The 13520-nt window shown below is 53.8% G+C and overlaps 4 protein-coding genes across 4 annotated transcripts; 1 reads left to right on the plus strand and 3 right to left on the minus strand.

Annotated features, from left to right (window-relative positions):
• Positions 1-210: 210 nt before the first annotated feature.
• COCSADRAFT_331969 (carbohydrate-binding module family 21 protein) lies at positions 211-3017 on the minus strand. Its single transcript, XM_007702640.1, has 4 exons — positions 2978-3017; positions 2461-2840; positions 908-2409; positions 211-840 (listed from the first exon to the last, which is right to left on the minus strand). Exons 2-4 carry the CDS (start codon positions 2738-2740, stop codon positions 517-519), a joined length of 2106 nt encoding a protein of 701 aa, XP_007700830.1. The 5' UTR covers positions 2741-2840; positions 2978-3017; the 3' UTR covers positions 211-516.
• A 677-nt stretch (positions 3018-3694) lies between these two features.
• COCSADRAFT_358342 (uncharacterized protein) lies at positions 3695-4400 on the plus strand (the record flags this gene model as incomplete). The annotated part of the gene is made up of 3 exons (XM_007702641.1): positions 3695-3949; positions 4066-4193; positions 4243-4400. 3 exons carry the CDS (start codon positions 3695-3697, stop codon positions 4382-4384), a joined length of 525 nt encoding a protein of 174 aa, XP_007700831.1. The 3' UTR covers positions 4385-4400.
• A 5811-nt stretch (positions 4401-10211) lies between these two features.
• COCSADRAFT_172072 (uncharacterized protein) lies at positions 10212-10726 on the minus strand (the record flags this gene model as incomplete). The annotated part of the gene is made up of 2 exons (XM_007702642.1): positions 10212-10455; positions 10494-10726. The coding sequence occupies 2 exons, from the start codon at positions 10724-10726 to the stop codon at positions 10212-10214; spliced, it is 477 nt and encodes a 158-aa protein (XP_007700832.1).
• Positions 10727-11436: 710 nt separating this feature from the next.
• Positions 11437-12706, minus strand: COCSADRAFT_182023 (uncharacterized protein). Its single transcript, XM_007702643.1, has 2 exons — positions 12105-12706; positions 11437-12009 (listed from the first exon to the last, which is right to left on the minus strand). Exons 1-2 carry the CDS (start codon positions 12450-12452, stop codon positions 11821-11823), a joined length of 537 nt encoding a protein of 178 aa, XP_007700833.1. The 5' UTR covers positions 12453-12706; the 3' UTR covers positions 11437-11820.
• Positions 12707-13520: the final 814 nt, after the last annotated feature.

Genomic DNA, 13520 nt, shown 5'->3' on the forward strand with positions numbered 1-13520 from the left:
AATTCTGGGGATAACAGAGAGAAAACACGCTTCAAATGCAAATCAAAACCAAGCTTTTGCGAATCACAGATCAGAAACGACCGTCAACAAACGCCGGGGACCAGAGTGGAATCGCTCATGGAGCATCGCAGTCCGCTCGACAGTCGGAGAGAGGAAAAAAAATGACCCAACAATAAACATACCCAAGGAACACCATGATGAAACCTAGTTTGCTCCCATGAAAAGAAGAAGGAGATGCAGGAAAGACCAATGTGGAAATGCAGCAAACAGGCCGGCCGAATGATGCTACAAGGGCGAAGTCCTGATGAGGACGGCGCAAAAAAGGCAATGGCTGGCCCACTACAACGTTTCGTACCGTGATGAAGAAGATTCGTGAGCGCTCTGCACCTGGAGGACCAGGAACGTCCGCTCCACTCGGCCAATCATTCTGGTCGTAAGCGTACTTCGTGTCCAAGGAGATTCGTTAAACGGAAAAAGCATCCGTGATTCAGGTAAGATGGTGAGTTTTTGTTTTTTTTAGACACAAGCCTGGGGGGTGTGGCTGCGTTCGGTAAAGGCGCCACCTGGCATCGTGTAGCCATACTCATACGAGGAGGCGTAACGGTCTTCAGGTGCATAGCCGGTGACAGGACCGGGAGAAGCTGAGCGAGATAAGAATGAGACGGAGTCACTGGCACCATCTGCCATGACGGGCATGGCAGGGGACGCAGGACTGCTGGTAGTCGACGACTGGTTGCTTCCAGAGCTGTTGTGCATGTAGTCAAGAGCTCCGTCACCTTGCGTAGGCCTGACAGCAGGCGTGGTGACATTTGGAGAGGTTTTCCCAGTCGGGGTGCCAAACTGGATGCGAGTCAGTCTCCGGCTAGGCCAATCGATCAGGATGCTGAGATGGAGGTTGGGAACGTACAAAGCAGAATTTTTGGATCAACTCGTTGTACTCTGCAGACTGAAGATCGGGCTTCTCCAAAGTCAGTGAGTCGGGACGGGCGCCTGGAATAGGAGCACTGGTAGCGTGAGACTGAGCCGTAGGAATTGAACGATCAAAGTAGCCTTTGTTCATCTTGTCCTTGTCCAACTTCAGTCCACTGCGGTCACCAAGTGCGGTTTGAGCGTTGGACAGAGCAGCAGTGAGAGATGCACCAAAGTCATAGCGAGAGGCGAAAGCCTGGCTGACCTGTGAGGGTGGAGCCTGGTTCTGGGGGACGGTACGCTTGCTCTTGGGCTTCAGCTTGATGACCGAGCTAGGTGAGTCGCCGATGATGGCACGTCCGCTACCAAACTGGAATTTGGTCTCGAACTCATGGCCAAAATCGTCGTCAAACGAAGCAGCGGGCATTGAGCGTGGGCGAGGAGCAAGAGGTGAGTGCCTACTACGGGGGATAGCACCTAGGCTAGCGGTGGGGCGCTTGTGTCCCCGTTGCTTAGCCTTCTTGGTGAAGTCAACCTGGTAGTTCATGGCATTGTTGTTGTCCCAGTACTCTTGACCATTGACCTGGTAACGAACGCACAGCAACAAAGTCTTGGACTCGAGGTTAGCTTGGTCAGACAACTTGATGTTGAAGTTGAAGCGGTCGTAGCCATCTTCCTTTTGCTTCTTGCGGACGTCGTGGTTGAACTCAGCAACTACCTCTGATGTAGTCTTCCAGTAGTCGAGCGTGAAGCGAGCCACGACGAGCTTGTGGAAGGACAGGTTGGCAACGGCAATGTTGCCAACCAGAGTCTGGTGATCAGAAGCAAGGAAGATGCGCTCAACTCGGACTGGAGCAGTTTGTCGCTCGTAGCCATTCGACGAGGGGAAGTTTGCAAGCTTGATGTCCCACTCAGGTGTCTTGGACCGCGAGTTGTCCGAAAACGGGTACTCGCTCTCACTGTCATAGGTCTCGACGGGTGACGAGCCTGCACTGACAGCGATGGGTCGGTCGACCTGGAGGAAGTGGCGTACTTGCTCAATCTCCTCGTTGAAGTGCACCGCCTTGGAGTAGGTGGGGGTGCCGGGCATGCTGGATGGGCGACGCCTGGAAGGAGGACGGAGAGCTGGCTTGACAAGCTCACCAGACTTCTTGCGTAGTAGCGGAGGCTTTATCCGGAGCTCATCATCCTCGGCATCACTACCATCAGACGAGCTGATGATGGTTTCTGTGTTGATGGGGTGCATCATGTGTTGGGAGAGCATGATCTCGCTCGACGAGCGTGAGTGTGCAATCTTGCGTGCCTCGGCTGAGAGAGAGCGTGCCAGTGTGACGGGGGGTTGTGGCTTGGAGTCCTTGACCCTCTCGGTGACCTCTGCTGAAGGAGATGACTGTCTCTTCTGGTCGATGCCTTGGAGAGCCTGTTGCAGTTCACGCAGGTCCCCTACACGGCGTCCACGTTCTTCGTCATCCGAGGAATCAGGAGGCGTGGTAATCGCACCTGACGGAATCAGAAGATTGTTTACAGGAGGAGGAGACGGGCGTAGGCTACCGTTTGTGGATGGGCCATGCTGGGTGGCATCGGACTTGATATCAGTGGTGGTGTTGGTAGACAGGCCATTTGCAACAGTGTTCTCTATTGTGACTGACGTCGACGACCGCCGTGACTTTGCGAGGTAGGAGGTTGACGAGACGGAGCGAGGCAGTGATGGGCGACGGGCGGTCACCGGCGAGTGGGGTGGTTGATCGACATAGGAGTGATTCCGGCTTAGTGTGGGACTGCTAGTCTTGGAGGTTGCCGGCGACCGCTGTGAGGGAGGTGTGTAAGGCATTCGGTCGGCTTCGTGGGATGCTGGGAAGCAGGTCGAACGGGTGGACGGAGAGGGCAATCAAAGCGTAGTGAGCATTAAAGGAATTACTGTAGCGAAAAGTCTAGAAATGTGAACGTAAGCGAGTGAACGGACCCCGACAAACAAGGAAAGTTCAGCAGGCACAAAGCCGTGGGACGGCTGAGTGATGATGATGATGATGATGACACCGGGAGGTTGTTTTTGTGGGGGTCGACTTACAGAAGTAGGTCGAGGAAGGGGTTGGAAAGCTGGTTCGTGGGGGGAGACACGGGCAGGAAGGGTCGCGACGAAGAATGTCACAGCTAGTGAAAGCTGCGATGACGTCGGGGATAGTGGAAGCAGTCGGTGTGCTCAAGGCGAGACACAAGACACAAAGTGAAGCTGTTGATGAAGCAACAGGATGCGGCGTCGTGGTCGACGGGATGCTCCGGTGCAGGCAGACGGACCACGGTGTGATATGCCTGGGGAGGGCAGGTACCGTGGGGCGAGACGACGGTTGGAGGGAGGAGGCGGCAGGGTCGAGTGTCAAACCAACAAGCACTCGATGGTGTGCAGTCGTGGTATTAAAGGGTCTGTGGCGGCAATGGACCCAGCAAGTGTTGAAGAGGAGGAGGGATGGGGAAGAGTGTTGAGGGCGGTAGCGCAGAAGAACGTGCAGGGCGGCGACTATTGGGGAGTCGTTGGATTCGGGTGGTGAGAAGCGATTCTAGCCCGGCGCTCACGGAGCAGGGGGGTGAGCAGGGACAAGGGAGCAAGATTTAGCGCGCCGCTCAACAAGCCGGGGGGGCCAGCACCAAGGATTTTTGCACGCAGCCAAGCGGCAGCGTCCGGTTCTGACTACTGCTGCGAGAAGACGACGACGACTACGGTGGGAGGGGGGGGGCTGCTAGTGCGAAGGCAGTGAAGCCGACGGCGGAGGGCGAAACACGAGGTACGATGAGGTACAAGAACGTATCGGGCGGTTGGCTCCTCGCTGCTGCTGCTTCTTGCTGCTTGCTGCTCGCACCATCGCCCAGCGGCCATCGGCGAGCAGCCAGCGGTGCAGCCAACCCAACCCACCCCAAGACGCCGCCAGCGCCGGCTCTAGTACCAAATGCTATCTTGTTTATCTCCCGACGTCAAGCGAAGGGCAAGCTGGCCTCGCTGGCACGGCCACACTTGGAAACGGTGCAGGCAGGCCGGCCGTGTTGGGTTGGTTGTTTGTGGTCCCGTACACATAATAAATTACTGTGACCACGATGGACGGGCGTGGCTCTGGTCCAACACACACGTACATACAGACATGCTTTGCTACTTACTGCATCCAGATGCTCCTGCTCGGCCTGTTGACTGAGGCCCGTCGAGGCCCGGCCGCTATCAGCGCGAGTGGCCCGACAGCAAGGCCGGAGCGTCGTGGGGGCGGCGAGGCCTGGCTGGCTAGTCTAGTGACTGAAGAGTCAGTCAGGCTGTGGTCAAACAGCGACCGTTCGCAATCTGCCACTCAGCCGTTGGGGGGGCGTGGACGGTGCTCGTCTCAGAAGCAACATCCGAGTGTCCCTCGTTCCTCGTTCCTCGTTGCGTGCGTGCACGCCCCCCCGTTCTCAAGCGAGCCCAGTCAGTGCCAGTGCCAGTGCCATCCAGACGTGATGTCATTGTTTTTTTTGTTCCGCCGTTTTTTTTTTTCTCCTGCCCTGGAACGGCGCTTGTGTCTGCAACTCTGCATCCTTCACCAACTGACCGCGACCACGAACACGACTTTGAACACGTCCATGGTTGTTGTCCGACACGTATCAGTGGAGCCGTGGCGGTGCCTGGATGATCGGAGGGGCATGGGAGCCGCCCTCGCAATTCGCCCGCCCTCGCGTGAAAAAATATCCCTTCCCCCCCCCTCCCTCCCTCCCTCCCTCCGCGATACTCAGCAGGCAGCGTGAGGATCGCCGGTGCCGCTTGCCGCCTGCAAAAAAGGCGGTCGGCCCTCGTCCAATCAGCGTCGGCCCCAGCAAGGGAGGGACGGGCTGGCATGCCATCCCAGGCGCAGTTCCCCAACCCCTGCGCCTGATATCTCGTCTGCGTCCTGGCCTGCTCGTGCTTGTGCTCGTGCAATGCTCGTTTCCCCCGACGTGCCCACAATGCTGTTGCTATCATTATTACACTGCCCGCCTTGACCGTCTGATGCTCCATGGGGCCATGCCGCAACCTTGCCTTGCCCCCTCCTGCCAGCCCGCCATGTCATAGGGCAAAATGCCTCTTGTCGGCGTCTTGCTTGCGGGGGTCATACAATGCGTCTCCGCGCACCGCAAACCCTATAGCAGGCTATCCACTTGCTGGAAGCCTTGGTCACAGAGCCAGCATGCTGCCAGCCTCGTGCCATTGGCTGTGCCCGGAACCGACACACTTCATCCCTTCACAGCTTCCCCGCATTTTGCCCTCTAGCCGGGCCACAGCCGTGCATGCTGCTACGTATGTATGTATGTAGTATCTATCTACGACGACACACATGGTCTGCAAATACACTGCCCTGTCGCCCTGCCGTGGCCGAGCTAATCTCCTGCCATAGCCCTCCGCCAGCCCTCGTTGCTGTGCCCGCATCCCTCGTCCCACGGTTCCTTGATTATTACGCGCGCCTATGTACGCGTCTCCGTGAAAGCTGCCCACGGACGCTCTGCGACAACGTGCGGCTCGCTCGGAGGCCGACGCTTCCACTGGCCAGGTCAAAAACTTGCTTTCTTTTCGAAGACGCTTCGATGCACCTGGCTGGCTGCTTGTCTGAATCGCGCTTCGCTCGCTAGAGCACTCTACCTCTGCCACTTTCTGTCTTCACCACGCTGCATTTAGAAGTTGTTGTCGCCACGTGCACATGCTATATGTATGTATGTATGTATGTATGTATGTATGTATGTGTGTGTGCACTCATGTGTGTATGTATGTGTGTGTGTGCCTGTGTGTCTACTACCACAAGACACACAACAATCAGTCAGCAGAGCACATCGCTTCATGAGCCACACCCTGCTCGGGCCTGCCTGCATCGAAAAGAAACAATCCGATGCCTCTGACGAGGTCATTTGCATGAAAACACTCCCATTGAGCGGCACGCTGAAACCACACCCTCGCACCTGTCGCGACGTCTGGATTGTGGCCAGACCGCCGCCCGCTCATGACGCTAACCCCCATCATACCCAGCGTCCCCAGCACGCTCCACATGGCGTCATGTCATGTCCCACTACTAGATTTTGCCCGGCAGAAAATCAAACGCGCCCCTCCATTCAGTTGCCATGGAGCTGCCGACCCCATCACCGCCCGACCAGGGCACGGACTTGTTATCATCGATGTCCTACACTTTATCGATCCCCACCCGTTTGCTTGGCTGAGCTATGGCCAGATCCGCATGCTACTAGTCCGCTTTCCCTCACCCTCCGACCCATGACGATCGCGACGACAGAATCTCAATCGCGATGGGCAAATCATTCGGTGCGACTCATCAGCCATCACATTGACCAGATTGCGATGTACATATTATAAACACGGCCCTTTTGTTGCAGAATGCCTGCTTTCTGCTTTCGCTTCTTCTCCACCAGCGGAGACAACAACACCAGATTGCAAACTAGTCTGCCTCTCCAATACACACCGTTCCGGAAGGATGCGTGTTCGCCGCCTATGCCTAGAACCCGTCATCGTCCAAGATTGCAGTCTCACCGTCACGCTGATCACATGGCGCCGCCGTTATTCGCAGTGACGACCTTGTTCCGTTGTTAGGCAACCTGTCCACCAATTCCTCAGCCCATGGCGTGCTCAAAAAACGCTGCTCGACTGCCCACAATATATTGCAAGCGAAGAATCGCACGACACACTCTATTGCCATGCATATCCATGCTCGGCTCGACTTCCCGTTGTTTCACGCAATCTCGCACCAGTCTCCTTTGTAAAAATGTGCCGTGGTCGCTGTCCAGAAGCAGCACACCAATTAAGCGCCAGTACTCATTCATCACAACGTCACGATGATTTTCGATACCGGACATGACACGTACGCATAATACGAATCATGCCACGGACCACCGAAGCTGGAATTGCATCCCCACGCCTACGGCATTCTTGTGGAGATGTCGATTCGCCTAACATGATCACGATAGGTGATGTCAATTCTGGTTTTTTTTTGTCCAATATAGTCACCAAGAAGAATTAAGGTATTCTGTTCTATCCGCATATCCCAAACAGGCCTACCCTGCCCTGTCAACCACTGAAACAGATGTGTTTCTCCCTGCAACATTTTTTTAGAGCGCTCACCGCTATTCTACCCCCATTCCCGCGCTACCCCATATTACTAGTATCACAACGCCCGATAATAAGACTGCTTGAGAGTGAAAGCCACTGCAAGTCTGCATGGCCTGAATTGCTATGATGCCAGACCAAGCCAATATTGTAGCATCATGTCATAAATGGCGGGCCGAAAAGGGTGCTTCCCCTCCTCGAGATAAGACCCAGGAAAGGGCCGATGAGGATCATGCTAGGCAACTTTGTTCGTACCTCATATTGCAGCGGAGACCAGCATCATCAATACAATGGTGTGGTGAGAATTAAGCAATATGACTGCACGCATGCATACATACTACATACATCTCCAAACATCAACGGAACGGCTGCAATCCACTTTCCAACACCATGGTTCAAAGCGAAGCTATATTAACAAATCTTGCGGGGGATTTGGTTCGGGTAGCTCCATACCAATGGCAGCACTGGGCAAGCCTCGCGCAAAACGGCAACTTGATTAGCAGCATGCCAATGACTGGCAGCCCGCGTAAGCTCCAACCTCAAGCCCATATACTTTATTGGTCTGTCAAGGCGGACATTACGTGTGTGCCTGCATTGGAACCAGCAGACGAGCTTCACTTGTCGACTTGTCCAATACTAATACGGCATCTCTGCGGAGCAAGTCTCCAGACCACTCGCGACAATTGTAGTCAAGAGAGAGAAGAGGACATGCAGGGCCTGCCACCAAATTCCTTATCTCAGCGTCCAGCAGTGCCCGACCTCCTTCCCCATATGGCTGACCTACAGGGCTTCGAGAACCTGCGGACTAAGTAACATGCACTCGCATATGAAGCAAACACCACGGAGTGTTCGTATCGTCCGTCGTATCTGATGACCACCCGCGTCTCCAGACAGTAGGTGTAAGCAAGTTGGGCGCAGGGAAGGCCTGACGAATGCACGACAAGCGATACGAACCATCTCATTGATCGATAACGGCTGTCCCGGCACTGTCGCGCTCCTCAGACGAAGCAGGTGAGAGATGGCTGCAGGCCTCCATCTCACATGCCACAGATTAACCGCCCCCTTCACGCGTCTCTTGTGCATCCACTCGTTTCTTTTGTTACTATCAACGTAAGCTACAGACGCGCAACACCATCTCTGCAGATTCCCAAGTGTATTTCTCCGTCCGCCAATCTCCCTGACGTGCAGTCGTATCGTTGCAGGCGGCGCTGGTCAGATCGCTTTGCACATCAATTTCCCAATCCAGGAGCATAGTTCGTCTTTCAATCGTTGCATGCACACAACGTGCGTGGGCGTAACGCCTGCAGCATCTATGCGCAGGCTTGTTCTCAACAAAAGCACCCCGCCCTCCACACTCTAAATCGGGCTGAATGGGTTATGCCCACTAATCAACGCAACACAAGGGATGCCTTGTGGATAAAAAGAGGGGTTTGCCGATTTCAGGAGAGGGTGTGGGTTTGAGATGGATGGTCGGAGATGAACCTACAGGTAATGGTGTAGTGCGGGGTATCTCTTGTCGGCGGTGCTAGACCACAGCGCCACACCGGTATCCACACCGATATTCACACCGATCTCTGTGAGAAGCATATTATCATGGGATTGCAAGGCTATGATAGAGACGCTGTTGAATGTTGGTGTGTGCCTGCTTGGCATGTATTGTAAGATGTTGTGCAACTCGAGACTGCATAGCCAGCCTCTCACCTTCGTTTCCTGACACCACTCATCAACGGTGAGAGCGCCTTCCCGAGTCTCGCCATGGCTTTTCCTAGTACTGCAGTACACTGGATGCACAAGTGCCGGTACGGATACTGTGTTCGTGCGAGCGAACAACCCCATACCGAAACCCTGAGCCGAACAGTTGCATGCATCATGCCCTTCACCCAGCTGTGTCGTGTGCAGCGGGAGGATTGTCCCAACGAACCAGGGCTTTGCGGCATCCTAACCAAGCCGAGTGTCGCGTTCAGCACATCAGATACTAGGGCGGAAGCTTTTGCTCCTTCCAGGGACAAGATACAGAAGTTGATGTCATCGGGAGGGTGAGCTTGCCATGATTGCAAGATTGTGTAAGTATACATATGTAAGCAGGTGTATGTAGTTAAGCGTAGTGTGCTTAGAGTATGTAGAGTCGTGCTATCAAAAAAGCAGATGCCCCACAAATAATACGGGGTGGCCACTGCGTAGAGAGCCTAGACGCCGGGAGCGAAGAGGGTGGGCAGAATTCGTGTCGCACTAGACCATGTTGGCATTAGTGTTTAAGACTTTGCTGCTGTATTCTTAGCACAAGCCAATCTCCTCTGTCTACGTCCATTTTCTCATGACACGACTACTGCAGTCAGTGAACACTGCCGACGACGACAGAAACAAATCCACAATGTGGGAGCCACTTGACTTACAGCACCGTCTAACTGCAACCTCTCAGGCATATTTCCGAGGATGCCGTGTCGCCAATACCACCGTTGTAGAGCCGCAATCACAGTAGCTTACGGTGCCAATAGAGCGGCGAATTCCCAACAACTAGCCAACCAGCCAACCCAGGCCGTCTTCTCCACCATCGATACGCTTTGATCCCTGACCGGCATCAGCCACAGACTGTATCGAGTGTAGCATCAGCGTTTACACAGGGTCCACGGAGCCTCATCCAAGCTGTCTTCTTGGTCCTTGTGGAGATGACTCCGAGATACACCAGCCTGAGTCGCAACGTCGTGTTGGGTGATTGCTTGCAGCATGAGCCAAGAGACGGGTGAGCTTGTCTACCGGGCCGCTTGGACGCAGCTGCAGGAGATAGGCGACGACATTATGGAATTTAAAATGAGTTTGACGGAACGCAAGGCTGGGTGTACTATCAGAGTGGCAAGGCTACGTCTGTACACCTACGTGTTTGCGTTCATACTTGTGCAGATCCCGTGTTGGACTGCATGTCTGGGGTAAACCAACATGCAGACAGGACAGGCTGCTGTCGTTGCTGTCGCTCAACATTCAACATTGTCTCCCCACGGCCGTTTCTATGTAATAATACAATAGACAGCAACCTCTTTGTCTTCACTATCTACCCTCCAGTACGGTCCGAATACGATAGGAATTCTCGACTTAGCATTGAGCGCCGGTAGCTCTTGAACCGCGGTATCCCGATCAACGGACCCTGCGGCTCATACTAACTCCGAGAAGTCGACAGGGTCTTCCAGGGTCCAGAAGGGAGTGTGGGTGGGATTCAATCCTTAGAGGCAAGGCTGGCGGCTATAGCCACACAAAAGTCCCAACATGCGCCGAACATCTCAGCAACATCTTCAAATCGAGATGGTGGTGGGTGGTTGTCGGTCGTCTCCGACACGGTTATCGACCCACTCTGAAACCATCTCCCAAAACCCTTGATCCATGACCACAAGCCGTTCTCCATCCCTCTCCACACGCCTCGCCAAACCCGCCCCAACATAAACTTTTTCGAAACCGCTGCACTCCAGGTCTCCACTTTTTTTTTTTTTGCTGCGCGCACTCGTCAGATATATACTGCATCGTGCACACAATACACCGATTGTCAATGCACGGCGCGCATCCACCCACGGCGGCGGCGGCCCCGCACGGCCCAAATTCACTAACTCCAACACCATCAGCAAACTCGAACTGTTGAGAGTGGGGCCCTTCTTCGCTCCCCTCCTCCTCACTTCCTTTGTCTCCGACCATAAACTTGCCTCTTTCGCTCAACGCCCTTATCCGCTCCATGGTCATGGTCCCGTGCTACCTCTCCGTTTTTCCTTCAGCTATGGTTATGTGGAGACTTGCCGAGCAATAGCTTCCTCCACTCCCCCTCTCCTCCCTCTCTCCCCATCACAATAGTACATCACACTAGACCTGTCATTACTTCATTGCCGCTCCCCCTCGCTTCGCCTCGCTACCTCTGCCCATGTTTGTATCAAGTCCACTCTTTCTCTCTCCACTTTCCCACAGAGATTCCATGGCGCGGGGGTAGGTAAGGGGGGTGGCGTCTGCGGTTACACTTCGGACGTTGACTCAAGACTGCTAATGTTGCGAACTTGCTTGACTTGGGTGGGGATATTCGGTATGAGTGGGTGGGTATTGATGGACAACACAGAGAGTCATGGAACTTGGCGGAAGCTAAGGTGATATGAGCATGCCTTCCGCAGTAAGTGTACTTTGCCGCTGATGGTCTCCGGGCGGATCCCGAAAAGCGGGAAGAAGGGGAAAAAAAGATGAGGCTATGGAAGATAGGGTGGTGGCTGAAAAAGAGCGGACACACTGTAGTAAGTGTTGGGCATGATTCTTGACATGTCTTCTTCTGCTTTTGATTTGCTGCAAGGAAAAAGACTGTGCTTAGCATTACATGAATGTGCCGAAATGTGCATTTTTCGCTATCCGAACACGAGACTAGGTCACCTGTAACCCATTCTTCGTTTTGGGATCTAGACTAACTATGGGGAGGGAAAGGGGGGGGGGGGTGGTCATCTTGACCTATGTACAGACAGTATCGTAGCTAGCCCTGATCTCCTTTGCCATGTGAAACTTTTTTTTCTTCTTCTCTTTCTCCCTCTCTCTCTCTCTCACATCGGCCGTCCCCCTTCACAACCACTCTGATACGCAATCATGTACTGGACGAATGTACCGTCGCAAACGTACTGTTTCTGCTGGGTACAATGGGCAAACTCAGAGTCACATTTGGAGCGCCAGTAAGAGTGGGGAAGGAAGGGACAGCAGGAAGAGTAGGTGTCACATGCGGGTTTGGGTTTGGTTTTAGCTCGCAGGGATTGGGTCCCGGTAGCGGTGTAGGTAGGTAGAGTTGCTTGCACTGCCCAAAAAGCACACTATTAGTTACCCTGGAAAAGAAGGCGAAGCGGAAAGAGAATGGAAGAGAAGAGAAGAGAAGAGAAGATGGAAGGGGAGAAGATATGCAAAGAATAATATAGGAAGAAACTTACAGCACGAGTTGGTTTGGGACATCCACCTGCTGCTTGCATGTAGCAAGCGTGAGAGAAGTTTTCTTCAAAGTAACATTTCTACCAAGCAATTCATGTCAGGGTTTTTCCATGCAACCTTTGTTTGTCTCTACAACACTTTTTTTTATTCTTCTTGAAATCTTCGCTTTGCTTACCTGTAGTGCATCAGTAGCCCAACATGGGTACCGAGCTGTGGCCAGCTGACACTGGCACTGCTTGGTGAAGATGGGAGTGGGCTCTCGGTGCGGCTTCTTCGAGCGACTTAGCGATTTGCCGTAGTTGCCATCGTCGTCATCTTCACCGTCGTCCTCTGGGTCGGGCTCGATCGAGGGTATGGCTGTGACTGGGATGTTGAGAGACGTCGAGTCCGGTATGGCAACAGTCGATGTTGGTAAGATCTCCGAGAGCGAAGTGAGTGGGGCTGTTGAGTCGTCGCTAGCTTGAGGGTGTGGTATAGCTGCTGCTAGCACTTGCAGAATGCTGATCAAGAGGAGGCGGTGCATGTTTGTGCTTTGCTGAACGGTGTATGTAGTCGACACACAAAGGTCAACAGTGTGATGCTACCTGTTTGTACTCCAGCATTCTGTTCTGCTCCATTCCAGCGTTACCGTGCCTCGGCGATTCATATTTGGATCCGTAAGATCCATATTACAATGGCTTGCACTTCATATTACAATTTCCCATGAACGGCCTTATAGTACCATATACTTGTACAAATACAAGTCTTTTCCATCAAAATGAAACATGTATAGCCATCGCGCAGCGCAAGGTTTATTGTATGCTTTGAAATAGGCAGCGTTGAGATTTGCCAAAGTGAAGTCAGTACTCTACCATTCTTGGAAGTACCAGGGTCGGCGCGTCTGATTGGCTGCTGTCATGTCGCCTAATATGGAAATGCTATATCTTTGCCTTTAACAGGAGGAAATAGATTGCCGAACGCGACGACGGCCAAGCACGCCAGTGCCAAACGGGAATGTCGCCATTCCGAGCCGGTGCTGCGCCAAAGCATGGTGGCTCAGCTTGGAAATGTGGCACAGGTGCTATCCCCACGACACATGTCAGTCTTCAGTGGGACGATGGCGTGATACCAACTGAAAAGGCTCGTCTTGCGTCATGTCCCGCTCAATGGACTCTTGCTTTCCCTCGATTACCAGAGGACAGTGCGCGGTTCGACATGAGGTAGGTCCAAGCCCGTCGTTGAGTGGTTGAATGGATTCCTCAACAATTGCGAGCAGCCCAGTCTATAATGTGGCGTACGCACACAGTTGGGCTTGCCTCTAAACAGGCTATTGGCTTGCGATGGCCCGTGTCGCATGTCTTGGTAGAGGGGTGCTCGCATACGTTGCAACCCCCCCATCCCCTCCTCCTCAACATGTGAAAGTTTACGTTGCCCGATAATCTGCACAGCGCTGATCAGGGTCCGAACGGTCTCGGCCGCTGCTGTCTCGGAAGGGAGGGGTCCAGGTTTACCGCTTGGTTGACGCCTCTCCCTGGCATACATCTAGTGTTGGCTGGCCAGAGATGCTAGAGTGTTATGATATGCACTCCACTATCAGCAAGATGGCGGAGGC

The sequence above is a fragment of the Bipolaris sorokiniana genome, assembly GCF_000338995.1.
Source record: "Bipolaris sorokiniana ND90Pr unplaced genomic scaffold COCSAscaffold_8, whole genome shotgun sequence".
In the NCBI taxonomy this organism is placed as follows: Eukaryota; Fungi; Ascomycota; class Dothideomycetes; order Pleosporales; family Pleosporaceae; genus Bipolaris; species Bipolaris sorokiniana.

Coding starts and splice junctions, on each gene's coding strand:
- COCSADRAFT_331969 (XM_007702640.1), bottom strand. CDS start 2,740: ATGCCTTACACACCTCCCTCACAGCGGTCGCCGGCAACCTCCAAGACT. Junction 2,410..2,460: donor GCATGGCCCATCCACAAACG/GTAGCCTACGCC, acceptor TGATTCCGTCAG/GTGCGATTACCACGCCTCCT. Junction 841..907: donor TGATCCAAAAATTCTGCTTT/GTACGTTCCCAA, acceptor ACTCGCATCCAG/TTTGGCACCCCGACTGGGAA.
- COCSADRAFT_182023 (XM_007702643.1), bottom strand. CDS start 12,452: ATGCACCGCCTCCTCTTGATCAGCATTCTGCAAGTGCTAGCAGCAGCT. Junction 12,010..12,104: donor GGGCTACTGATGCACTACAG/GTAAGCAAAGCG, acceptor ATTGCTTGGTAG/AAATGTTACTTTGAAGAAAA.